Source organism: Echinops telfairi, unplaced genomic scaffold, assembly GCF_000313985.2.
Source record: "Echinops telfairi isolate 266 unplaced genomic scaffold, ASM31398v2 ScPeMD7_443;HRSCAF=831, whole genome shotgun sequence".
Taxonomy (NCBI): Eukaryota; Metazoa; Chordata; class Mammalia; order Afrosoricida; family Tenrecidae; genus Echinops; species Echinops telfairi.
In genome coordinates, this window is record NW_022104341.1 from 84,057,648 (window position 1) to 84,081,771 (window position 24,124).

The 24,124-nt window shown below is 50.8% G+C and overlaps 1 protein-coding gene across 3 annotated transcripts in view; it reads left to right on the plus strand.

Annotated features, from left to right (window-relative positions):
* ERI3 (ERI1 exoribonuclease family member 3) overlaps positions 1–24,124 on the plus strand; it is a 143,924-nt gene that overhangs the window by 46,576 nt on the left and 73,224 nt on the right. For all 3 annotated transcript variants that reach the window (XM_004699483.2, XM_045291988.1, XM_045291989.1), the window contains one exon: positions 19,336–19,408. In XM_004699483.2, the coding sequence (XP_004699540.1) occupies positions 19,336–19,408 (73 nt within the window). The remainder of the gene's footprint in view (positions 1–19,335; positions 19,409–24,124) is intronic.

A 24,124-nucleotide genomic window follows, 5' to 3' on the forward strand; every position in this document is an offset into this window, starting at 1 on the left:
GTGTATGTGTGTATGAGAGAGAGAGAGAGAGAGACAGAGAGAGAGAGAGATGGGTTTGTGGATGTGGAGGTTGTAGAGGAATTCTGGGCATTCGTCGCATTACTTGTTGTGGAGGACCTGATTAGTAAGGCGCTGAGAAAGGGGAACTGAAGTGGCAGCAGAAATCCCACCGGAGAGAAGAAACCTGCTCCCATCCTGACAAAGTCATTTTATGTCCCTCTTTCGTCAAAGCCCGATGAGTTGATTCTCCAGGTTCACATTGGCTTTGCTGCTGCAGCTGCAGGACCTCCTGAGGGGGGTTTGGGTTAGTGGATGTGGATTTCATGTTCCTTCGAGCCTTGTTGAAGAAACAACCCCTCTTGTGGGTTTGGTCCCTGGGTGGCTTGCCTTCCCCATCTGACCAATCATGCCTTTTCCTTGCCTGGTATTGCTTGAGGCTTCTAGCAGGGTTGAGTGGTTTTCCACCAATTTTTCCTGTTCTCTGCCATCCACCGGGGAAATGTACCCAGAAAAGGGTCCCAACTTTGGGGTAGAGTGACTCCTGCAAGGTGCCACCCTTGCGGACTTTAGAGTTTCACCTGTAGCTTCCCCAGCTGAATAATAGCTCAGAGCAGCTGAGCAAGTGAGGCCAGAAGGCTTTCTCTCAGAGTTAGGAAGAGAGAAAGATGGGAGAGAAAGAGCTGGCATGAGGAACGACCTAGTTCTCGGTACATTCTGGGAAGAAGCCTCTTTGCTGCGAATTAGGATGATCAGACACTGCACCCTGGTGGAGGAGGGTCCCAGGCCTGCTCAGAATCTAGAGAGAACATTCATCTAGGCCCAGCGTCTAGCCCAGCTGGGGATGGGAGGTTCCCCTTCCACTGGAGCTTGAATGTGTGAACACTGGACTGGCGTTGGCCCCACTTGTTTCTCTGCCTGCCTCGTAGGGTGTGCCTCCTCCACACCCCTCTGGAGCTGCAGTCTGATGTAGACTTGGAGCCCTTCAGGTTTAGAACGTGTGGAGACACAGGCATTTGCTCAGATTGCATGTTCACTGTGTGCATTGTGGGGAGTGCTCTCATCCAGCACTACTAAGGCACCATCAGGGCTGAAGTTGAGTGGCCAAGTGGCCTATATTCCTGGTGCGCAGAGACTGTTGTTGCCAGGGGTAAAGTGCCACTGTGACAGGGCCCCACACCTGGGAGGGCACTGGGGGGTAGTGACTGTCCTCTGTGTACTAGCCTGCCTCAGAGAGCCCCTGGAATGTCTCACTGTCACCACTGTGTCTCGGACCTCCCATGGTGGGTCCTAGGTCATGGAGGGTAAATTTGGTCCTGGGAGCAAGGTGAGGGCCTTCTCAGATTGGTGCCTCTCAGCCGGAAGACGCGGACTGCTCTTAAAGAGTGTATATCCCATTAAAGAGAGCCACCACCTAACGTATTGAGCACTTACTCGGTATGCATACCGAGATCCCTGCTGCGCTACTTGCACATATTTCACTCTCATCACCATCGTATGACATACCGAGAGAGGTAATAATAGGTAATTTGTCAAGGGGGTACACACCATTTATTAGCAGAGATTTGAACCAAGGCAGTGTGACTCTAGCACCCTGTTTTAACCATGCTACCATCTGTCTGCTGCTATTGCTTGTGGTCTGTGACTCGGTGGTACTATGGGAGGGCCCTTCTCTGCACTGAGTGGCAGAGCCTCAGGATGTTCCCCAGCACCCTAGGCTGCCGGTTCCTGATCTGGTGTTGGTGGAGGTTTGGACGTGATTGATCATGGGGACATGGTTGGCAGGTGATTTAAGGCTGCCTGATAGCTTCCCACCAGGTCAGTAGTTAGAAACCACCAGCTGCTCTGTGGGAGAAAGGTGGAACTTTATACTTCTGTAAAGAGTTACAGTCTTGGAAACCCACAAGTACAGTTCTACCCTGTCCCATAGGGTTATTGTGAGTCGGAATAGTCTCCTTAAAAGGAGCCCTGGTGGTGCTGTTGGGTAAGGAAGTGTTGGACTGCTGACCAGAAGGTCAGTAGTTCAAACCCACCAGCTGCTCCACAGGAGAATGATGAGGTTGTGTACACACCATTAATCAAAACCAAAATCCAAACTCAACAGCCACTGAGTTGACTCCGACTCCTAAACAGGGCTGCTATGAGTTGGCGTCTGCTTGACGGCCCTGGGGTGGGTCGGCCAGCCGCCTTGCCGGGCTACAAATTAGTGCATCAGCAGGTCTATTTTAAGGAGACCATGGCCAACATCACATAGGACATCTCCATCGGGCTGTGTTTAGAAACTGGTGGGGCATTTCATTATGTTGCTAAGCTCATGAGACCTTGCTGCCCCTTGCCCATGGCGTGCCGGTTGGTCCCAGCACTGAGCTGCATCACCTTTGATTAGCAGCCTGCTGGGGGAAGGGGCTTGAGTAAGAACTCCCTGCCAGTCCCGACTTGTCTCATTTCCCATTACTTTTATCTGTCACTGCAAGCGCTTGGGCTCCCCTCCTGAACTAATTAAGTTTGCATGTGTTTAGACACATTGCCAAATAGGGCTTAGCAAAGCAGAACTGAGCTACATCTCTTTCTGAGTCGGGAAGGAAAGGTACATGCGTGTTCCTCCACAAGCCCGGGAGAATCGGGCTGACATGGAGCGGGTGTGTGTGCAGATGATAGGCATCCCGCCCTGGCCCTCCTAGGCCACAGCTGGCCTGCACGGCAACCTTCTGGTGGGTTGGCAAGGCCAAGTGCAGGCTGGCCCTCCAGCTCTCTTAGGCATGGAAAGAAAACTAGTCCTGAAGTAGACACGGGCACAAGCTAAGCAGAAAGTCCAGCTTGGTGAGGTTTGCTTGGGTTGAGGTGGTGGGGGCAGATTGTAGGACTGTGCACTCTGTTGGTGTGCCTTAAAATCGGAGTGTAAGGTAGCCTTTTGAGAGGTGTGCTAGAAACATGGGAAACCAAAGGCCCAAGTGTTCCTACTTGCCCAGAAGCCTCAGTTCCCCTCTCCCCCTTGATCCAGGGAGAGATGAAGGGCAGGAGAGTGGTATTGCCCAGAGTTTCTAGGGTGGGTTTCAGCTTGGGATCACCATCGGGAGGTGATGACTGACAGCATGTTTTCTGTGCCCGACTGATGCCTGTCTTTTCCCTAGTGCTGAAATGCCCGGTGGCAGACCACACTTGGGTCCCATCCAGACCGCAGTTACAGGGGCATCTGCTCTCTGTGTAGTAATTATTATGCTGTGAGCTCCTGCTCTTGCATAAGGAGTGGGAGTGTTGCTACCGAAACAGAAGAGCCAGCTGGGGGCCTTGGTCAGAGCCTCCGGCTTACAGTTATGAGGTCAGTGGGTCAGCTTCAAGGCCTGAAGAGCCTCGAGATGGTCCAGATCGGCTCAGAGTCCGCTCTGGCCCTCGGCGTTCAAGAAGTGTGTGTGTGTGTATGAGAGAGAGAGAGAGAGAGAGACAGAGAGAGAGAGAGAGATGGGTTTGTGGATGTGGAGGTTGTAGAGGAATTCTGGGCATTCGTGCTGTAGCCTAAGCCCTTGGCGAATGGGAACCAGACCCTCTGCCCTACTCTCCCCTTCCCTAGAGCCCTCTCGTCAGCAGAGGTACATTGGGTTAGCCCCAAGAAGGCAGCTTGAGTTGATGGGGTCATGTTTCAGCTGCAGCTAATCCAAGTCACTCGATATAAATCTCTTGCTGCTGCCTCTCCTCCCTCCCATCTCCGACCCATAGACAGGGAAATGAATCCTGGCCCTCGCCCTGAATACATCATGGCAGGCCTGCCTCTAATGAGAGAGGGCCATTCATTGTGGGGTGAAGCTCCCTGCAGAGCCTGGGATGCCATTAATTAAAGAAGAGCCACCTGAAGCCAGTGGTGCGGTACAGCCTGCCACGCTCAGATGGAGTGGTGGTGGGGGTAGCCTCGTTAGCCTGACAGCTCCTTGGGCCGGAGAGTTCTTGGGCTTGGAGGAGTGAGGGGTGCCCCCTCCCCACCTCCTCCGCTGGATCTGGCCTACTCAGGAACGTGTGAAAGCCCTCTCCTGCACACATCCCGGAGCTAGAACGAGCCGGAGATTACCATTATCCTCTGAGAAGACCTTAGGGCAGGAGCAGGCTTCTGTGGAACCAGAACAAGCTCCTGGTTCCCAGGCTGGGCTCCCTGCACTCTTCTCCATGTGGTCCTGGACCTCAGGTCTGGAGGCACCTCTCCCAGTCTGCTCTATTTCGGAGCCCTTTGGGGGACAGTCTGCTCTGGAAGGACTTGGGACCTGGAGGAGATGGCCCCGGGGCCAGCGGAGAGGCTCCGTCATCTGGACAATAACTGGCCTCTCTTTTGCAAGCCGCGTCTCTGGTGCTCTGACTTCTGAAGGCCTGGTGGTATAGTGAGAGAAGAACACATGGGGCTGCTAACTGCAAGGTCAGCAGTTTGAAACCACCAAGCAAAGATGAGGCTTTCCATTCTTGTAAAGAGTTGGACTCGGGGAGGAGACGAGCCAGTCGGTGCAGTATAGCACCAGAGCATGCACACTGTACAGATAAGAGCTGGAAACACAGGGAGTCCAGGACAGATAAACTCCTCAGGACCGTTAATGAGAGAAGCGATACCAGGAGAGTAAGGGGAAGGTGGGGGAGGAAGGGGAAACCGCTCACAATGATCTACCTATAACCCCCTCCCTGGGGGACAGACAACAGAAAAGTGGGTGAAGGGAGACATCAGACAGGTGTAAGACATGAAAAAGTAATAATTTGTAAATTATTAAGGGTGAGAAAGGCAAGGAAGGTGAAAATGAGGAGCTGATACCAAGGGCTCAAGTAGAAAGCAAATGTTTTGAGAATGATGATGGCAACAAATGTACAAATGTGCTTGACACAATGGATGGATGGATGGTGATAAGAGCTGTATGAGCCCCAATAAAATGATAAAAAATTTAAAAAAGAAGAGTCGGACTCAGAAACCCACAGGGCAGCTCTGCTTTGTTCTAGGGTTGCTCTGAGTCCCAGTTGGCTCGATAGCTGTGAATATAGGTGGAAGGATGGGATTCCAGTGGCCACCTTTTCTCACCACCTGTGAATCTAAATTGCCTTAGTGGTTTATAGGAACCCCAGGCGTGGAGGTATGTGTTACTTCATATCTGAACAGGCGTTGCAGTGTGTATAATGGTGGGAGCCTCATGCGTTGTCCTCTGACAGGGCTGGATGGCTCTTTCGGGCTTCATTGATCTCAAGGCAAGTGTTGCTGCCTAGGCTCTAGCCTGGTTGGCTCTGGAGCCCCCTGGCCCAGAAGGAGGTGTGGGCATCGAGCCCAGCGTTGTGGTGGCTCCACCACTCTCTCCCTGGCTCGTTGGGAAGACACATTGGGCTCTGTACCTGTGGCCCCTCAGGGCAGTCTCTGGAAGCTGATTTTGTGCTCTTTGGCAGGCACCCTGCCAGGCTCCTCAGAGCACCCTAGAACCCGCTGGGGCATGACCTGACTAATTCCTCTCTTCTTCCCATGAGTGTGCCTGGCTTGAGATAGAGGCTACGTGAAGCCTCCTGCCAGGCCATAACCTCTTTGGCCTAAGACCCGGCTACATTTCCTATGTATTCAGAGAAGGGTGTGTGGGTGTGGGTGTCTCTCTCTCCCTCTCTCTCTCTCTCTCTCTCTCTCTTTCTCTCTCGCATGCTACTTCTGGACAGTATTTCCCTTTGAGTGAGATATTTTTTTTAGATGTGTTTTTTAAAACACTAACTGTTATCATCAACACTTTCTGGTCTATAAAAAAAATAATGTATAAATAGGTAGAACAGGGTACCATCGTAAAGTATACAGCACCGTATATTTTTATGGAACTATGCACCTGTGTGATCACCACCTGGATCAGCAGTTTCCAGTATCCCTGAAAGTTTCCTTAACACCCCCCCTCACACACACACACACACACACACACACACAATCAGGTAACCACTTTTCTGACTTCTGTTACTTTCGGTTTGTTTTGCTGGTTCTTGACTTGAATCTGCTTCATATAAGGAGTATGTTCATAGATTTATTCTTCAGAGTCTGACTTCTTGTTCTCAACACAGGCAAGATTCATTCATGTTGTCTGAAGGGGCTTCAAAAAACTCATGGAAAAATCCCATTACCCTTTCATTCAATTTTTCCACAGTTTCTTTTAAAGCTCCCTCATGTAACTCATCAGTTTAACCTTTTTATTGGGTGCAGTATTCCGTTGTATGACCATTCTACAACTTATTAATTCTTCCTTTGATGGACTATCTACCTTTTAAAGGTACCCTGTACATGTTTGTCGAATGAGCGTGTAAATGCTCAGTCCAATAAAAGCATCTCCCTAGGCCCATCAACTTGTCCGAATCCTTTGCATTTTAAAAAATAGGTTCCGGTTCCCTTGGCGGCCATGGAGTCTTCTCTTATGTTCTGGTACTGGCACTGGCCACCCTCTCTCTGAACTCCTGTTTTAGGGAGGAGAGCCTAGTCCTGGGCCTGGAGATGTAACTTTTGAACGCTACGGATCAGCTTTATTAAATACCCACTTTGTGCCTTGTTCGTGCACTGTCTTAGGTGTGGAGGGTACAGCAGAGTTTTAAAACCAAAAGACACCCAACCCCCCAAGTTTCCGTCTCCCTGGCCCTCCCATGCCACTTTCCCCGTAGCCTCTTGTCAGTGGGCTCTTACTGCTGTCCAGGATCCGCGATACTGGGGGCTTCTACAGGATTTACGTGGCAGTGGCCCTTCCCACCTTCGTGCCTCTCTAGGGGTTGTGGACTTCCACCTTCCCTCAGCTGTGGCAGCTCCTTGGCAAGGAAAGGGTTGCTCTGTGTTGGTGCTGCCCTCCACTATCCAGGAGTCTGATGTCCTCAGTGAGAGGAGAGAATTAATCTCCAACTTTCCATGCCTGTAAGGTGAGTGACCTCTGTTTTGTCAGCGCTTGCCAATCTGTCCTCTAATTCCCAGCCAGGGTAATGGAGACATTACTTTGTGCTAAAGCAAACCACCAGTTCTCCTGGCGCAGATGCTGGCAGATCCAGGCCGTGGGGAAGATGGGCAGCCCTGTACAAATCTCCACCCAGATGCACAAGCATCTGGAACAGCTTCATTCGTGTATTGTGATTGGCTGGTTCAAGAAGGGCAGAAGGCCCTGCCATCATAGTCTTCCTCATCATCTAGTCCAAGAGGGTGGCTGCTTCAGTTTGGCCGGAATTAGGATTCTTTGGTCTGGTTCCTATGAACATGGGACAGGCAGCAAAAGCCCCAGTGAGGGGGAAGAGTTGGGAGCAAGGGTCATGGGAGGTGAGGACCAGGAAGTTCAAGGCTTCAGCTGGCCCTGTGGTCCATGCCAGTGGCTGTGGACTCTGGGAGCATAGCACTGTGGGGTTTGGGGAATGGTGGGTGGGATGAATTCTCAGTAGCCCTGGCTAAAAGGTGACACAACTCCAACTTGATAGTGCTGTGAAAGTGTTTCTTCCAAAGCCTGGGAGGATGTTGGTTTGGGGAAGAAAGCCAGCCAGCCCAGAGCCTCCCAGGAGCCTGACAGGCCTTTTTCTCTGAGATTCGTTCTTGCAGGCAGCCTGAGGCAGCCTGTCTCTTTGTTAACAGAGTGACAGCAATGTGACACCATGGAAATAATTACTAACAAATCACGGTGCTGACTGCAAGCAGCTCTCTGTCTTCAGAGGCATGTCAGGGTGCATTAGAGCAGGACTGGAGAAGCAGCACATGGGGGCTGAGGCGCAGCCTCTCTCCACTTCTCCCCCTACCCTGACCCCTTCCTGCTGTGCCTGACTTGCTTGCTCTTGGCCTTTTCCCACCAGGTCATCTCAGGGACCAGCTGAAACTGTGGCTGGCTGGCATCCCATGGACAGGGATCTGGGGCTCCTTTCTTTGCTAAGGAACACTGAGTCATGACTCGATCGGGAGTTCTTCCGCTCTGTGGCCTCCCCGCAGGTGAATGGGATGGATGCTCCAGGTCTGATTGACTGTCTGCTGGTGGGATCGGCTTTACCTGCTAGTGGTATGGCACTTGGTGGGGACAGCATTTGCTTCATCTGGACCCCGAGTCTGGGGGACACCTTCCATCTCGGCTCTGAGCCCTTCCTTCCCCCATCACTCCTGGTTTCTTCTTAAATTGCCATAGTCAATTTTTGGTAAGCTGACTGTCCATTCCCTCTTGGTTAGCAGAGTGATTGCTCTGACTGTCAGGGCTGTAAATAATGTTCGTGTTGTGCGTGGCTGCAGGCAGCGTGTGGGGTAGGGAAGGAGGAGGAGGAGGAGCAGCATGCCGGTGGCTGGCGCACGCACCCCTCCCCTCTCATACAATATTTATCCAGGGATGGGAGTCAGATGCAGCGACCTCAGGGGTCACCCAGTTAAATAGCTTCTGAACCTCCCTGCATTCTAATTGCTGCAGTTGTCCTTTGCTCTGGAGACTTCTCCTCCCTATTGTCTGCTGAGGCACACACTAATGGCTGTCCTCCCTGGCCCTGCTGGGAGGCATTGCGGTGGGTGGGGGGAGCTCACTGCTACCTTCCTTTCCTCGGGGATGAGGGAATCTAGAGCCTACTAACAAGTGGCCGTAGCTAGAAAGAGCACATCCCTTGCCTCCCCCATCTCCACAGCCAGCTGCAGAAGAAGGCCCAGGTGGCTGGTTTCTTTGGTCGGTGGGCTGAAGGGCTTTGCCCATTTCCAGTCCTGTAACCAGAGTTGTGGACTAATGGCTTCTTTGTAGGCCACATGGAGCCCCAGGGTACTGAGCCTTGAATGTTCAGCAGTCGAGGAACGTTGTGTTTTCCCATGGCCCCTCATTCAGGGTTTAGAAACCAAACCAAGGTCTGAGAGTTAAGCTATATTTCCTATTGGAATATTTGGCAAAGGTTGGCCAAATGCAGATGTCTACATGGGCCTATGGAGGTTGAGGTAGATGATTGGCAGTACAGGCAGGTGGACTGCATTTGTTGATTTACGATGGGCCACTTGTCTTCACTGGGACCTTCTTTCTTGTAAATATTAGATAGTCAACCCCACCCCGCTGCCACTGCAGCTGATAGAAACTGTCATTGAAGGTGGCAGCCATAGTGTACCCCCGGAGGGCTGGCCTTCCAGCAGCCACCTGCATTGAGGGTTGCTTGGAGCATAGGAAGTACAGTGCTGGGGTGTGTAGGGACCACCAGGTGATAAGGATGAAGAAACTGTCAAGTGCATAGCTAGTGACAGGGTGGCTACGGTAGGCTACCAGAACACTGAAGAAGACCCAAAGCAAAGGCTTAGAGAACCCAAAAAGGAGAGAGAGAGAGAATGGATGGTATTTTTTAGCAATAAACCTTTTGAAAGAGAACGTTTGGGGGCTACAATATTAAAGTAAGCTCAGTATTACAATACATAAATATGAAGGCCCTGCCTCTTCTTTCTTCTCCAGGCTACAGAGTGGCCCAGTGCACCTCCTTAGAAGCCTGCAGCTCCACGGAGCAGTTCCAAAAGCATTCCCAGCCCCACCCAGTCCAAACACACCCACTGCCATTGAGGGATTCCGGCCCACAGTGACACTGCCTAGGGTTTCCAAGGCTGTGCGTCTTTATGGGAGCAGACTGCCTCATCGTTCTCCCTGGGAGCTGACCTTGTGGTTAGCAGTCAGTGCTCACTTGACAGTGCCACCCAGTGCACCTTGCAGAACCAGCCGTCTGTCTTTTTAGAACAGAAGCCTGACTGTAGAAGCCAACGGCCTTGACTGAGTCAGGAGAGCTGGAGTCAGGGCAGAGGGAATCATCCAGAGTTAGGGAAACAGCTGTGTCCTTGAATGTCTGTATGAGAGCAGAGGTCAGACTACATCCCGGAACCTGACCACTAGGAGGATGGCTCTCTGCAGAACCTCCAGAGGGCATTGTAGGCCAGGCAAAGTTAACCCAAGACCCAGGGTCAACATAGCCACAGGCCAGGTGGAGACTCAGAGCTGGGGATCGGTGAGGTGCCTTAGAGACAGCAAGGACTGTGCTGGGGCTCCTGATCCCCCTGGCCGAGAAGAAGGTAATCTGTCAGCTGAGACATGGCCTCCAGTGTCCTGGAAACCTCCCCTTCCCGCTCAGTCTTCTCTCCCCCACTCGCCTCCCTGCTGTCTGCTGGGGCTTCTGCCCTGTCATCTGAGGAGAGAGCTCTGGCTAGGCCCTGGGTGGTAGTCCCGTTACAACAGGGGGGACACTGTGCTCCCATTTCCCCGGAGGCGTTGCTGTGGAAGGACATGGGAGAGAGGCTTGTCCTGGCGTTTCACTGGAGAGTGAGGTGCATGTTACACCATCCCATGGCGTGTTGCCGGCATTTGTGTGCTTCCTGTGCTCACTCATGGGCACCATGTGGGTGAAATGGTCCTGGAGATAGTTGGCAAATAGGCTAAGAAGCAGTGGGGCAGGGAGCCACTGTGTACAGGGACAGTGTCTTTCGGAGCACGTGCTTGGCAGTGGGGATTAGAGTTGATGTTCCCTGGGAGGACCAGCAGCTCAGCCTTTGGGGTGTCCCTCTGCACCCGCCTGCATCCTGGTTTCTGTTTGGGAACTCTCCAGAGCAGCATGTCTGGGAACACTTCCAGCTGTGCCGCCAGACCCAGACGCAGGTGACGGCCTTTCTTCTGTACCATGGGGAAAACAAGAGGAAATTAAATGTCATTTGCCCCCTGCACAGCAGGTCGCTGCCAGACCAGACGCTGCTGATCAGAGCTGTGCAGAGGGCACCCCAGGGAAGGCTTATGCCTGCAGCCATGCCCTCTGAGCTGTGGAGACTCCCAGGTGATGGCTTGGCTTGCTCCCAGGGCTTTCTCTGCCCGGCTGGGTCCACCCTGGCCTGGAGCCCAGCCTTGTGCTATGTGGCAGCTGTGGCCCATACCAGGCTAGAGGTGTGTATATGACCCAATGTGAGGAGGTGGAGAAGGAGGCAAGGTTGGACAGCAGAGGACACTCAGGAGATACTGAGGTGGTCAGCCCTTCCTTAAAGGATCTGTGTGGCATTGTGGAGTGAATGGGGTCTTTAGAATTCAGGAGACCTGGGTTGGGGTTCGGACTCCATCGCCTCTAAAAACAATCATAGGATTTGCAGTGGAATCTTTTGGAAGTGGATCACCAGACCTTCTTTCTGAGTCACTTGGAATCACCAACTGTTTGGTTAGTAGGCAAATATTGAACTGTTTGCACCACCAGATCTGAGGGAGGCCACAGCACCTCCGTCATCCTGTTTCCACAACTGTAAAACGGGCTCTGGCTTGCAGTGTTGTTGGGGGAAGTAGCTTCCTGTTGAGACTGGTGCCAGAGTTTTACTCATCTCTCCAGGGCAGGAAGGAGGGCCTGGAACCCCTTGACCTTGGGTCTCTAGAGGGAGCTGTGGGATGAGGTGGCTAGGGAGTGAGTCTGGCCCCGAAACCTTTGTCTTTTCCTGCCTGAGGCGCTACCTCCTAGTCCTCTCTACCAGGCCTTTGCCTTTGCGAAGAAGCCAGAAGCCGTGAAGGAAGGTGGGCAGGTGAGGTGGGAGACTTGCCAGAGGGCACCCACCTACTTGTGGAGCTCAGCTGGCTGCCTCCAGCAGCGCGTGCACATTCTCCTTCCTGTTTGGGAAGACCACAGGGGTTGCCCCAGCCCCTCCCTTTCCTTGAAGTCCTAGTGGTGGGTGGTAGTTCTCTGCTCTGCATTGACATTTATTAACAGAGCTCGGGGAAAAGATGTTTTAATACTGTGAGAGTTCTCCCTAGAAAACCCCCCAGCCCCAGCCCCAGCCCCATCTGAAGCATGGCTGCTGGTGGTGAAATTCATTAGTGTCCCTGACAGACAGTGCGGCGGCTCCCGCTCCCTCGCTCTCTGCTCCTGCTTCACGCATGCTGATATTTAAAGCTGATGGGCTGCTTATAGACTTCTTGTACCATGACAAGTTTGGGGAGGGGGCTGGGCGGGAAGAGACAGACAGGGAGCCAGCTGTCACGCTGGTATTTCAAACAGGACTCTCTCCTGACCCTTTGCAGGCTCCAAGGGTCTCATCTTTCTGAAGCCTGTGGTTGGAATCGTAACCTGCAGCCGTCCCAGAGGAGGATAGGAGCAAAGTGTGGGGGCAACACGGGCTGAGAAGTTGGCAGTGCCTTCCTCCCAGGGCTGTGGGCAGGGGGAGAAAAGTGGATGCACAAAGGGGTGGTGGGGGTGGTGTGTGTGTGTGTGTGTGTGTAGCCAAGTTTTTGTAAGTGCTCCCCAACTTTCCCCTCCCAGTGCCAGAGATGAGATGACCCTTTCTCGGACATCTGTCCTAGAGGGATCATTATGCTTTATGTCACAGTTTTCTTCTGGGTGGTCCTGGAAGCTCCCTGTGTACGGGGATCGGGTTCAACCAGTCTCTACTACTTGAGGGAGCAGCGTCTCAGTGATGCTCATAAATAAGTGGGGACCAGTTTGGGTAGAGGTGGTAGAACATTTGTGGTCTGCGGGAGGGGCGCTGGCTTTTGTTCCACGGTACTTGTGTACTGATTCTTTGGATTTAAAAAATCAAATGCCGGGGGTTTAAGTGGAGAGAAAATGTTTTGAGAATGATGTACAAATGCGCTTTACACAATTGATGTGTGTATGGATTGCGATAACAGTTGAATGAGCCCCTAATAAAATGTTTAAAAAAAAAAGTTGTATGAGCCCCCAATAAAATGATTTCTTTAATAAATAAATAAATAAAAACAAAACAAAAACTCGACCCCCAGGTCCAGGCTTCTTGTAAGTCATTTCTACAGTTAATTGACTCTAGAACTTCTCCTTAGCCTGTCATCCCCAGCAAGGCTTCTCCAGGACTGTTTGCTTGACCAAGGTACTCTCCTCGTTGCAGGTGGCCTGGAAATGAATCCAAAGACGAAAAGTTTGGTTCTAGCTATATATCTCCTTATTGCCAGAATCTCTCCTATGGGCCCTTTATTTGAAAAGCATGTTTCTGTCAGCTGGCTCATTTAATCCTCAGAATAGGGCATGGAGGTGATGTAACTTGTCCAAGGACACAGGGCCACTTGACCAAGTCGCCTTTTGGTGTGGCAGAGCTCTGATGTAGTAGATATTCTGTGTCAACCCCCTCAGGGACCTTTTCTAGCTCCAGGGTCCACAATCACTGGGAATCAGGTCAAGTTCTTCTACACCCTGTGTTAAAAAAAAAATTGTATGGCAATTTGAGTGAAAGCTTACAGGGGAAATTGGTTTGCCATTCAACAATTCACAAATGTTTTGTTTTGTGACATGGATTGTACCCCTCGCTTTCTTGGCCTTGTCAGTTCCATCAATGCTACTATTGGCATCCTCAATGTGAGGCACAGAGAGAGAGAGAGAGAGGGAATATTTCTGTCTGTCTTAGGGTACAGGTGAGGTTACTGAAAGGGTCGAGCTGGAATACCTTTTCTGCCTGCCGACTCAGATGTATTCTTGATCTGTCAAAGACCATGTTTGATGTGGCCACCTCCTGTAACCCTGCCCCCATCCTTCTGTCTAACCAGTCTTCCCAGCCCTCTGTCCCATAGGTTTCTAGCACAGGTTTCTGGTTCCGGGATGATGCTCCCGGGCAGCACCTTTCTCCCCCTGTTCTTGCTGATTCCTGCACTTGGCTAAAGCACTGAGGGCTAGCCCTGCTGGGGGTGGGCCCATGCCGTGTCTTCTGACATGATGTGCCTTGCAGGTGAGATGGATACTAACCAGCTTTGATAAGTAGGAGGCTCAAGCATTAATTTTTTATACATCAGCAGCAGCCAAGTGAGTGAATTCAATTATGAGTCTGCCTTCTCTCTACCCCCTCTCCCCAACGTGGTGGTTCAGAGCAGACCCTAAGGAACCTGCTGAAATGAGAAACCCCTATTTCCTAGCTTGACCCCCTCACTAATTCGGGTTAAATTGCTGCGCTGCTGCGACGGTGACATGTTGTGTCCGCCTCTGTTTGTATAAGAGGATACAGTGGGGGAGGAAGGACCAATTTGTGCAGAGATAAAAGGTGTCACAGGCAGATAACTAACGTCCCAGCCTCGTGCCTGCTCTCATTGTTGCTCAATTTGCTCTGTGTGTAAGCCCAGCCTTCCCCTCTTCCTTCCTTCCTTCCTTCCTTCCTTCCTTCCCTCCCCTCGGTCATATTTTACCTCGATGCCACAATGTAATGATGCCCTGCGTGGTGGGGGAGGAGATAGGCACCTCTGGCTGACAGCCCTTCCTGATAACCAAATTCCAGCCCATCCATCACCAGCTCCTCTCCTCAACTTGAGGAAAAGTGAGAGTGAAAGGCGGGCCGTTTATCATCCGGGTCTGTTTATCTCCTCTGGGCGGGAGAACGAAAACAGGAGAGACAAAGAGCTTTGTCCCCAGCTAAGTGCTGCCTCGGCTGGGGTGGCCTGTCCGTGCTGGACGCAGACTTACCTCGAACTGATTGTGGAGGCTCTGACACGGTGGGACTCCCGGACTGGGACCCCCCTGGGCGCGGCACCTTTCCTGAGGTTCAGCCGGGGGACTTGGAAAGAGGCAGAGGAAATTGTGGTGGTTCTGAGTGGCAGGGCAGCCAGCCTTGAGAAGTCTGCATCAGAAATCCTGCCTGGAAGCAAGCCCCACCCACCCCCTTAGATGTGGCCTGGGCAGGATCTTCCTTCTGGCTGATTGGTGGGCTTCCACTGGCCTACTTCTTACCAAGACAGGCTCTTCTTGCCTCCGTAGTTCAACTGTGACTTTGAAGAAGGCAGAGCTTTTCTCCTTGCTGCCCACCTTTGCTCTTTGACACGCCCCCTTCTCTGTGGGTCGGGATAGACTGGTTGGTGTGCCTGTGCATACCTAGGCCCCGGGACTGACCGCCGCATTCTTTCTAGAGAGGCTTGAGAGTTACCTAGCCTCTCCTCTTTACAAGCCTGAGGGTGCTCTAAGAGGGTGTGCAGAGTTGGGGTTGGCTGTAAAATTTGAAGAGAAAACCGAAACAGACCAAGAATAGTGTCTGTGACCTTTTCCAACACTCGGCTTTTCCAAATCTTGGCTTGGTGCTGCTTTCCTTCTGGTCCTGGCTTTTGGTGTCTTATCTGCCATTCTGCCTCTTAGACCTCCATGGATGCTGCTGGCCTTGGCTCATGCCTTCCGTTTCTCCCCCCAGCCCTGCGTTGCCTTAATCTTCAAAGCTTCGCTCCCACTCACAATGGCCCTGGCCATACCTATTAGTGCGGGTGGTGTTCTCTTAATGAGCTTCTCCCCTGCATTGGCTGGCGCTCAGTTAGCCACACCTGTTTGCCATCAGGGCTGTCTGGGCCCAGCCAGAGTGGCTCAATTTGCAGGTGGCAGAGTGAATGAGGGATGGGTGGGGTGATGCTGGGAAAACAGGGCTTCTTAGCCTTTGTGCTTTGTGGGGTGGAGGTTCCTCACATCCCTATTCTCCCTAATACTATTGTCATCTTTTAAAGCAGGGTCAGGGCTCTCTGCCGATTTTGTTTTGGGTATCAGAAAGGGGTACCAAGGGAGCTCCTCCGAAGTACCCCATCTTTCTGACCTTCTCCTGGATGGAGTAGTGTGGAGGCCAACAGCCTTCCCAAGGGTGGGGTTTAATGTTATGCTTGACAATGTGACCCAATGTGAGATAAGAGCAGACCCACATGGGAAATGCCAAGGGTAGACCCTCCTTATGGCCCCAGGCCCCACAGAACTTGGAAAGCTACCCTGTGCCTGGTTTAGAGCCTACAGGCAGGATCGGGAATGGACTTCATCGAAGGGGGCCCCCCTTGCATCATGAAGCTGAAGGAAGTTTTGATTTGAAAAAAATCCCATTCCTTTTTATGGTCTGGACATAATTGGCTCTTTTCTATTGGCCATCAGTGATGTCATTCCGACCCTCATAAAGAAGGGGAAGTCACACCTGTGGACTCGGTGCATAAAATTTCATTGGGCAGCAGTAATAAGCATGGCCAGATGATGTTTGGGGCAGTTGGGGAGCTCTGTGCCCAGCGATTCCAGCTGCATGGAGACCTGGGCACCATAAACCTGCCTGCACATTTAGCCTGCAGGCTAGTCAGGGCCCACTGCCAGTGGCTCTTGGGATCAGGAGTGGTAGGAACCCCCAACATCAGACTCTTTGTGCTAGGGAGTCTTTTGCCCTTTTCCTTTCCAAATTGGTGGACCCATGGTGCTCACTGACCCTGGCCTTAAGCTCCAAAGAACCTCGGGCCCAGGTGTGGCCTTGACTTCCCAGGGACTCTGAAGAGCTCTGAGTGCATACACACAGCTGAAGACTGGCTCTGTTTCTCTTCTCTTCTTCTTGTATGCCCGAGCGAGCCCCTCTCCTTCTCTGAGCCCCAGTGTCCTCTCTTGTATAGGGATGATGGCCACTCTCACCCACCTTCCTCACAGGATAACTGGTGTTCTCTAAGCTAGGGTAGGGTTCTGTTATGTGTGTGTGTGTGTGTGTGTGTGTGTAGGTGGGTAGCTGTGTTCCCATAAGACACCTTGGGGTTAAAGTTCTGGCCTTTGGCCGTGTGGCTGTGGAAGATGGTGCTGGGCTCTGCTCTATCTGTGCTGCTCGCATCCTGGAATCACAGGCGAGAACCACCCACAGAGCCACAGGGTCATAACCCAGAGCGTTGTATCCAGCGTCTGCAAACTGCATGTGTGCCTGTAAGTGCCCAGAGCTCCTGAGTGAGTCATTTCCTCAGTTTCCAATGTGTCAGTCAGGCTTGGGTCCCAAAGGGCCCTCGAGGTTGCTGTTGCAGCTGCCTCTCCAGCCTGGCCATCTGCCTGTCGGGTCTGTCGTTGGTGAGGCTCTTTTGATACAGGTCCTTTTCAGAGAAGAACAGACGGGATCATACTGAACTAGCCCCAAACTACCTGAGTAACCATCTCTATGGCTTCCACCCTTGAAATCCCACGAAAGAGGGAACCTCCCCCTCCTCCAGGGCTCCCCAGAGCCAGTCGGGCTCCTGTGTCAAGTGCAGCGTGCTGGCTGGCGAAGAGTCAATAAGATAGGTGTTCCAAGATGCTTACCTTTTAAAGCTGGGCCATCCTCCTCACCTGCTCATGTCTCTATTCTTTCCTTTCTGGTGCTCCTTTACTCATAGGCCTTAATATCGTTCCTCTAAAGTAGCTGGAGCTCAGCAAGCAGTTTCACAAATACTGTGGTTGAAGAAAACGAGATAAAGACGGAAAGAAGTAAGAACCTTATCCAAACAGTTAGAGTACAGGGCTGCTTCATAGGCAACCACATTTCCACTGCAGCTCCTAAGGGGTCCTTTCATCCTTAAAAAGCTTTCCTCACATTTTTGGTACTTGGTTCCCACATGGACACCTCCCACCAGGAAACCCCTTCATCTTCTTGGGCTGAGCCAGAATTTCCCTGGTTAGAACTTGACTGGTTGTAGTTCATGTCACTCACCGTGCCATCTATATGTTTAAGAGGAAAATCCTTATTATACATAATACACTGACTGAAACGTGGACAGCAAGCTTCCTGTTAGTGTTTGCCAAATAATTGAAGGATAATAGAAGGAGGGCTGGATTGCTGTGAACTTTCTTGGAGTGCAATCAGTCGTTTCAACTGGACTCTCAGAGCCAAACTTCCTGAAGAAGGAATTTGCACTTGTGGTTTCCTTTTTTATTTTTAAAACCTCTCACCTTTCAACACATTCCAGGCTGGCTTCTACCTTCACCACCCCACCCCACCCCACCCCCCACCCCCCAAATACCCAGCTCACCAAGGTGGCTTGTGATCTCCCGGCTGCCAGAGCCATTGGTTTTGGGTCAACTCCCATTTTACTTGACAAGTCTATGTCAGCGGTTCTCAGCCTGTGGGTCGTGACCTCTTTGGGGGTGAAATGACCCTTTCACAGGGGTCGCCTAAGACGTCCTGCATATCAGATATTTACATTACAATTCATAACAATAACAAACTTGCAGTTATAAAGTAGCAATGAAAATAATTTTATGGTTTGGGGTCACCGCAACATGTATTACAGGGTCGCAGCATTAGGAAAGTTGAGAACCACTGCTCTGTGGCACTTGACACTATTAGAACTTGCATTGTAGCTCAAAAACCAGTTATCTATATTTTTTAAAAAAGAAGCTTCTATCACAGTTTATCTGGACTGGGGCTGATGTGAAATGTGACTAAAAGAGCTTGTGTGAACTTGAGGATCAGAGATTTTGATGAAAACTCAGGGGCCCTGCTCTCTGGAAATATGGGTGGGTGGGGTGAGTCCTGACTATTGCATTTTGTCTCCTGAGAAGTTCTCGAAGGAGCTGAGGATGGGTGGCCCAGAAAAGAGAACTCTGGGCTCCCAGGTCACGGAAGGGTTCCTCCCGGAAGTGATGGTAGTCTCACTCGTGGTAGTTTCTAAACACTGCCTGGGACCGAGGCATGGAAGCCACAGAGAGCCAAGTCTCACTTTAGTATTTAAAGAAGAAGCTTTCAAGAACCAAGCCAGTCTAACGTGAGCTGGCTACTTCATGTATTAGTGGATTCCTTGTATGCGATGATGGCGTAGTAGAGGTGGGCCTGGCTCAAGAAAAGGTTATGTGTGACCTCTTAGACTTTTCAGAGCTCTCCACTCCCTCCATGACCCGCGCCTACCCTCTTCCAGCCTTCCGTGTAAACGGCCCTGCGCCACCTGAAGCCTGTTTTTGCCCATTTCTGTCATCGTTCATTCCACTGGATAGAGCCCATACGACTTGGGATAATATTTTGCTTTTTGAATTGTAAGTGACTGGCCCTCCTTGGGCATCAGTAATGGTTAGCATGAATGAATTTCTTTAGGTAAAACAGCATCAACAAGAGGGCAGAGACCGTTTATGAATTTGAATTTAAAGGGGGGAAACCCCTCTTTTTGTTTAAATTATGACTTCTTCATGTCCTCTTTTGTGTTCTCTTCTCTGTCTACTGCAGGCCTATCACTAAAGAAACCCTTCCCCAGCAGTTTCTAACATGGGTGCTCTTCCTTTCTCTGTTCTGTCTTCTTTCTGCCGCTGCTGTAGCAAAGCAACGACGATAGTGCAAGACTGGTACATTGGAAAGGCCTGAGGGCTCCTTCCTGGAGCTATCATGCCTCTACTGTATCATCCTCTGAATCTCGTCTGTAAAGTAGCAGCGTCACTTTGAGGATTAAATGTGGCAATGTAAGTAAAGGTACTTAGCATATTGTCGGCCACCATAAAAGAGTAGCTTTTGATATTATTTTGGATAGAGTCTTCAGATGGTCATATTTGCATTTCAGGACTTGTTCTGGAGCCCAGTGTCCAGGGAGCTGGAGGTGGGTCCCTTTCCCGCGTCAGTGGGACCCACTGTGAATGGGTTGACCTCTTGAGGTCTGTTTATCCTAGCTGCTGTTGGACTTCCGGTAGGTGTGTTCAGCCTGTTCTCTCTCCTGTTTCTCGTAGGCTCCCAGGCCAGTGCCAGTACTTGGGCTTGCCAGTGGCGGACTACTTCAAGCAATGGATTAATCTGAAAAAGGTACTGTGTCTGCCGCCGCCGCCGCCGCCGCCACCACCACCAGCCTGCACCGCCACCCCACACCCCCACCACCCCCACACACACCCACACACAGATATACAGGTCCCTGCTACCCCTGCTTCTCCTGTGGTTCATATCTCCTCCTCCTCGTTGTTCTTTTTATCTGTTCCCTCTCCTTTTCTTTCTGTTCTTCTCTTAGCATCCCTTCTTCCTCTCTAGCTAGTGTACATACTTCACATGTGTATGCATGGAAGGTGGTGGTTAGTTGTGGGAGTGGGGAGCAGCTTGGGGAGCAGGCTACTGGGTAGTATATGACACTGCCCCACCTGGTGCCACCCAGATGTTGAGAGAAGTCCCAGGTAAGGGGGTTTTTGGGGAATGCTCACTCACGGAAGACATGGCAGTAACTAAGCATCCAGGAGAATATCCTCCTTGGGTGTGATCCTGAGTGTGGCCTCTGATCCTCCTGGCTGACCCGACATGGCTTCAGGAGTAGAGGTCATTCAAATGGACTCTGATCCTCCCTGGCCCTAGACCTTGCTCATGTGAAAATAGGCCATGGAAACTAGAGCCCAGAAAAGAAGAGACTGACACAAGTGCAGTCCTGGGGAGTTGTGAGGCTGTGGCTGCGGGCAGGGGGGTACCCTGTGGAGGGCCCTGGCCGAAAATTAGTCACCCAGAAATCTTGCCTTTTCTAGCAGCTACTGCCCTTCTAGGTAAAGCAGTAGAAAGGAGGTATAGAAATAAGACTCCCAGACTCCTGCTTTGGAAGGCTGTCTGCACCTGGAGGCCTACTGCGCTAAAGAGACTTACTCCTAGAAACTATACTGATAGAAGGGCTACAGCCCTACAGCAGTCTCAGGCACTTCGTGCTGATGATCAGCTTTGTGACTCTCAGGGGGCTCAAGAGAAGAGAGGCCAATGTGGATGTGGATCAAGCTAGGAATCCCGAAGATTTGGCATGAACTGGGCATTCCAGGAAGGAAGGATACAGTTCTGAAGAGGAGAGGAGGTTTTCTAGATCGGGAGGGCAGCATGATTGGGGGTGGGGGTGGGGGTGGAGCTAAGAGAGCCCATGAAGGACCAGGGGCAGACAGTGTTTTGTAAGTTTTTGTTCCAGGCAGCCATTCTTCATGGCAGTGCTTGTCTGCCTTTGCCTGCACCTGGTGTATAGGACCATCCTTCCTTGGCACTCAGACTTGTTTGTGTTTTGACCCTTACACACCTCTCCCACACATCTTACGAGCAGCTGAGGGACAACTAATTATGCTCCCTCTCGTCTTTGTTTGAGAGGCTCGCCTTGGCTGTACCTTCAGGCCCGAAATGTCCCTGAATCATCTTCATCAGGCATTCTCCCTTGCCTCAAGATTCTGCTCAGATACCACTTCCACGCTGAATCCACAGCAGCTGGGAGCCTCCTCAGCACCTTGGCTGTCAGTGCTGCTTGAAACCGAGTCCACATGTGCTTTCCTCCAGACGTGCATTTGGAGCCCAGACACCGAAGCTGGTTTCTCTCACTGCCCACAGTGGTTCCACCAGGGCGAGGAAGCGAATGTGAGCTCAATGAAGGACTGCCTAAATGTCTGATCTTTGAGCGCTAGCTCCGTGCAGGCCTTCTCAGGCTGGCTGGGCACGCGGGGGTGGCTAGTTCTACAGTTCTGGAAGTTGGCGTGCCAGCTGTCAGAGTACATCTGAGGTTGCTGGTTGGCCTTTGTAAATGCAATGTGAAGGCCCGGCCAGGCGAGGCAGCCGCTGACCATGAACGATTTCTCTGTGAAGTTCACCAGACTTTTTGGTGTGTGGATAGCTCCCTGCCTCTAGGTTACTTGGCAGAAAGCCAGGAACACAACTGACCGATGTGATGACGTTGCTACTCAGGACAGCATTTGTGCTGCATTGCCGGCCCAAAGTCGGGGTTTGGGGTGGGAGTGGCCTGTCCCGAGCCCATTCAGCTTATTTCTACATAAGACTGTGCTGGGCTGTAGTGGGAGGGAAGAGGTACAGGGGAGTTACAGATCTGTTTCAGTTGTCTTGTGATTATTAACTCTTAGAACAGTGGTTTTTCAACCTTCCTAATGCTGTGATTCTTTAATACAGTTCCTCATATTGCAGTGACCTCCCCAATCATAAAATTCTTTTCGGTGCTACTTCATAACTGTAATTTTGCTACTGTTATGGATCGGGTGACCCCTGTGAAAGGGTCGTTCAATCCCCAAAGGGGTTGAGACCCGCAGGTTGAGAACCACTGTCTTAGAAGGCAAACTATTTTGAGAAACGGTGTACAAATGCGCTTTACACAATTGATGTGTGTATGGATTGGGATAACAGTTGTATGCGCCCCTAATAAAATGTTTTTTAAAAAAAAGAAGGCAAACTAGGAAGCTCTGAGAACAAGGAGTCTAGCCGTCCTCCTTGCCTCCCGGCACCTGATGTTTGAGATGTGCTTGAGGCCTCAGAGCACCCTACCCTAGTCCAGGAGCTTCACTCTGGATGTGGGTTGGTCCGTGGCAGCAGCCATTCAGAACAGTGAGGCCGCAGTGCCCTGGAGGCCCGGGACCAGGGCGATCTTTCTGACCCCTGATGCTGATTCACTCAGTGCTCTCTAGTTCCCTGCTTCTTTAAAAAGGAATGATAAGAGCAAAGCCGCAGAGGTCATCGCCAAGGTTTCGAGGGCATTATTAAGCCTTACTCCATACCTTGTTTCCTGTTGTGGGACCCGGGCCCTGGCTGGCTGTCCTCCCTGCCTCCTCTTCTCGCCCCCTCAGTGTTCCTGGCATAGCTTTGCTCCTCGGGAAAGAGGTGGAGGATGGAGCCTGGTCATCTGGGCTGCCTCAGATCTGCAGAGGGAGTGAACCAGGGCACTGAACTCCGCATGCCCAGCTTCTAGTACAGGCATTGCACTCAGCTCGATTGCCGGGGTTTTTGTTGTTGTGGGTTTTTTTAAATCATTTTATTGGTGGCTCATACAACTCTTATCACAATCCGTCCATCCATCCATTGTGTCAAGTACATTTGTACATTTGTTGCCATCATCATTTTCAACACATTTTCTTTCTACTTGAGCCCTTGATATCAGCTCCTCATTTCCCCCCTCCCTTTCCCACCCTCACGAACCTTTGATAATTTATAAATTATTATTCTTTTTCATGTCTTACACTGTCCGATGTCTCCCCTCACCCATTTTTAATGTACCCCGCAGATACTGATTTTTTGGTACTTTTTATAAATTGAAGGTTTGTGGTACTTTTTATAAATTGAAGGTTTGTGGTGCCATTGTCTCACCACCATGTGCTCACTTTATGTCTCTGCCACATTTTGGCAATTCTCAGACTATATCAAACATTTTCATCATACTTTTTGCATACTTAGTAGGCTACATACAGTATAAACATAACTCTGATAAGCACCGGGAAACAGAACATCTGTGTGGTTCGCTGTGTTGTGAAACGCTGGAACTCAAACTGACGCTATCTCTGAGGCCTCCTCCATGTTGTCTTGCCCCTGTCTGGAAAGGATGGTGGGGGCTGCGTGGGGGAAGAGCAGTTTTGCAGGGGTCAGATTTCCACTTCTCTCGCCTCCATTTTCTTCCCCTGGAGCAGAACGAGCAAGCCAGCGTTTGCTGACATTTGGAATGCCATTGAGTGAGCTTATACTTTTATTGAGCTGTCAGCTCAGAGTGGGCTAGGGCCCATGCTTCCAGCATCCTCCAGCAAACCACAACTGTCTGAGGGTTGGCGGACAGGGAGGAAGCGTTATCAGACAAAAACACAAACACATGCATGCACACATGTGTATGTATACACATGCATAAGTAAACACATGTACTCATGTGAATGAATGCATCCAAGCAAGCATACCCAAACTATATACACATGTAATACATACTCAGATAAATAGCTTCAGAGAGATACAATATGAAAGTGTTTATATACACACATAAAGAGGAAAGGCACATGCTCATATGTAAAATTCCATGTTTTTGCCAATCAACAAATATTCTTAAGTGCCCTTTGTGAGCCAGGTGAGGTAAGTAGGCCCTGAGATATAACAGAAAAGGATATGTGATACATTATTTCAATTGTGGTGAGTAAAACAAAAAAAATAAGTTAATGTGATCATTTAATAAAAGTACCTGACTTTATGGGGTGGGGTCACACAGTGGTTCCGAGAAAGGGTATCTGAGCAGACTTGAAGGTTAAGTAGGAACTGACCAGGCAGAGGGAACTGTGTGTGTGCATGTGGATGGGGGCGGAGCCTGAAAGAGCAGAAGTTAGACAATTTCATGGAACCTAGAATGTAGGCCACAGGAGGTCAAAGAATGTTGGCCTCGTTTGTTCATTGCGGGTCCCTACTGTGCCCTTAGAACAGTTCCTGGCACAGAGTAGACGGGTAAGCACTGTGAAAGAAATGGCTGAAGCACAGTGGATATAGGAAGAAGACAGTAGCCTGAGACTGGATGGGTTGGCAGATCTCAGCCTATACTCGGGGTTAGGGGAAGCTATTGAATGGTATTAAATAGAGAAGAATCTTGACCTGTTTCAGGTCATGAAAACGCTTTCTCTGTAACGAAAGGGATGGAGACCAATGTACATATATTTATATGCTAAGCATTAAGATACAGACAGATTTTAGACCTCTACTCAAGGCCTCCCTTGTTCTAATGAGCTGGCGCTCTTTGATACTCACCTTCCTTTTCTGACTTGATCGTTGAAGATA